The sequence below is a fragment of the Lathyrus oleraceus genome, chromosome 6 (genome assembly GCF_024323335.1).
Source record: "Lathyrus oleraceus cultivar Zhongwan6 chromosome 6, CAAS_Psat_ZW6_1.0, whole genome shotgun sequence".
NCBI classification, from domain to species: Eukaryota; Viridiplantae; Streptophyta; class Magnoliopsida; order Fabales; family Fabaceae; genus Lathyrus; species Lathyrus oleraceus.
In genome coordinates this window covers 198,917,188-198,919,671 of record NC_066584.1, presented here as the reverse complement: position 1 = coordinate 198,919,671, position 2,484 = coordinate 198,917,188, and the positions used below count along the sequence as shown (strand labels likewise).

General features: G+C 35.4%; 1 protein-coding gene across 5 annotated transcripts; it reads right to left on the bottom strand.

Annotated features, from left to right (window-relative positions):
- Positions 1-459: 459 nt before the first annotated feature.
- LOC127098439 (uncharacterized) lies at positions 460-2,081 on the bottom strand. 5 transcript variants are annotated; one of them, XM_051037038.1, is made up of 3 exons: positions 1,557-2,081; positions 942-1,054; positions 460-867 (listed from the first exon to the last, which is right to left on the bottom strand). In XM_051037038.1, exons 1-3 carry the CDS (start codon positions 2,065-2,067, stop codon positions 844-846), a joined length of 648 nt encoding a protein of 215 aa, XP_050892995.1. In that variant the 5' UTR covers positions 2,068-2,081; the 3' UTR covers positions 460-843. The 5 variants fall into 5 exon arrangements, 2 of the variants coding, with proteins under 2 accessions (XP_050892995.1, XP_050892996.1); XR_007793361.1 differs by having other exon boundaries at positions 460-1,054; positions 1,153-2,081; XR_007793363.1 differs by having other exon boundaries at positions 460-1,099; positions 1,180-2,081.
- Between the last annotated feature and the right edge of the window lie 403 nt (positions 2,082-2,484).

Below are 2,484 nucleotides of genomic sequence, written 5' to 3'. Positions count from 1 at the left end.
CTGAATCCTTAATCATGTAATCCATAACCATTTCATCATTTTTCTTTAACCGATTAATTTTAGAAATAACATTGTTTTTAAGCATAAATTAATCGTGACATTTCTTTTATCATTAGAATTTCTTGATTTTATTAATGAACCATTTAAGTGTAACCAATCCAAGCCCATTTAAACATTTGTTAATCCAATTTTCCAATTTTTAAACCAAAAAATCAAAAATCTCATAAGCCCATTCATCCATTTTTATCCAATTTCATTAACCCATATCCATTTAATCAAAATCTAAATCCACTTTTATTTTTATAATCCATTCATTATCCAAAATTCAAACCAATTAACCAAAAACCCATTACTAACCCAATTTAATCCATATGCATCTTTCAAATTCAAAATCCAATTTAATATCCATATTAATCCATTTCATATCCATAATATCAAGTCCATGTTCATTCAATCCAATTAAAACCATAATTCAATTAGTTAATCCATAATAGCCATTATCCATTACATATGAAACCATAACAATTTACATAAGAAAAACGAATAAAAAAAGGGCAATGGAATTGAAAACAAAATGCAGAAAAGCGTAGCAACACCAGTTGCAGCTCAAACGGCAATGGAAGAACATCAGCCGGTCCAAAAGCTACAAACTCAACTGCTACATATAATTCCCAAATGGAAACGCAACGTACCCAAAACGCAACTCCAAACATTACACGAGCTACATCTAAGCCGTGCCAAACAACAAGCCAAGTACGTAAAGCTGCAATAAGCACCAAGCTACAAATTCAAGCTAACGCCAATCCAAAACGGCGTGAACAGTGCGAAAACGAAAACCAACTGCTAACACTTCCAAACGCTTCCAACCTACAAAACGCATACACAAGCATTTAACGGAAACACAAGCTGCATTCCAAAAGTACGTCTCAAACACAAAGTACATGTGATAGAAAGCAACAAATAGCAATGAAACGCAAAGCTTCCAAAACGCCGACACTATGCAGCGAACCAAGCCAGTTGCAGAACAAAGCCATTCCAATCCCAGCATAAAAATCTGCATAAAATCCAGATAAAAATCTGCATAAAATCCAGATGAATCCTGCATAAAAATTTAACAGATTTTTTAATCAAGAAGCTAACTACAAAATGAACCTCATCTCTAACTGAAAAAATTCTAACCGAATTCGGATTCAGCTTCCAACAGAACCATTCACTCTCTCATCACTATATATATTCTTGTTATGCTTCAGTTCAAGGGATTTTTTTCTTCACCACGCACAAATTCCTTTAGGCCTCAGCATCTCCTTCTTCGTCTCTCTCAACCCTCAAAACGGAATCCATAACCGAAAAAACTCCTCAACCTCTCGTAACCACCACCAACAGAACACAAAACTTTAACCTCATGTTCCTAACCGAATCCAACCAACTTCCACAAACCTCCATAACATAATGGATTTTAAGAACAAGAGAAACAAATAACAGAAACAGAAAAATCCAGAGAAGTTGAAGAAGAGGTAGAAGAGTATTGTGGAGAAGAAAATCGAGCAAAATCGCACCTATCGGAGCGTGGAAGCCAGACGAATCCGAAAACGTCTCCATCGTCTCTGTCGACGATGCGGTAACGCCATCACGCGTAGTGACCAAAGTGTGCCGCAATCCAAGCTTAAATCCGGTGAGTTTTCCCGATTCGATCTCAATGATGTTTTCTTTCCGTTTGCGTATGGTTATGAGCGGAACATTACGGAACACCGCGAATTCTCGAATTCTTGAATCACAAAAATGGATGAACTCAAGGCCGTGAGAAAGAGAATGTGTTGTCATGTTGGAGTTGATCACTTCTTCTTGCTTGTGCTGAAGCTTGTGAACACGGTTGTTGAAGGCGTCGGAATCCAAGAATCCAAACGCGACACAAGAACTTCTCTGAATAAGCGTTTTTCCCCTGTTCAATTTCAGCTTACGTGAAGGTTGTACACGGACTCTCCACTCTTCTGTGGCCGTTTGGGCCCAAGGCCCACAACGGATTGTCTGGTCACTGCACCCCAGAACCGGGCTTGCACCCCCGGTCATTCACCAAGGTCCATTTCCATTTTTTGCTTTGTTTTATTTTTTAAGTTAGTAATTAGAAACACTTGAATGTTATTAGTTAGATTAATTAGCTTAATTTTAGGATTAGGAGTTACTTAGAAGATATTAGAAATTTTTGGATTGAATTAGAGATTAATTTTAGAATTAGTTAATTAGAATTAGAAATATTATTAGAAATTAATTTTAGGATTAATTAATTAGAATTAGAAATATTATTAGAAAATAATAATTTTAGGATATATTAGAGATAATTAGAAATATCAAAATCTAGTTTAGATTTTAATTGACTTTAATTAGGAATTTGCATAAGTAGAAATTTAGTTTAATATTAATCATAATTTGTGAAAGGACAATTTTACCCCTAGACTTAGAAATAGGCTAATCTTGCATGCTCCCCTA

Excerpts from the sequence above, each read along its gene's own strand:
- LOC127098439 (XM_051037038.1), bottom strand. The coding sequence starts at position 2,067 with ATGACCGGGGGTGCAAGCCCGGTTCTGGGGTGCAGTGACCAGACAATC. Across the intron at positions 1,055-1,556 it reads TGGCTTCCACGCTCCGATAG|ATTTTTATGCTGGGATTGGA; the intron begins GTGCGATTTTGC and ends GATTTTATGCAG. Across the intron at positions 868-941 it reads TTTGTTGCTTTCTATCACAT|GTTGGAAGCGTTTGGAAGTG; the intron begins GTACTTTGTGTT and ends TGCGTTTTGTAG.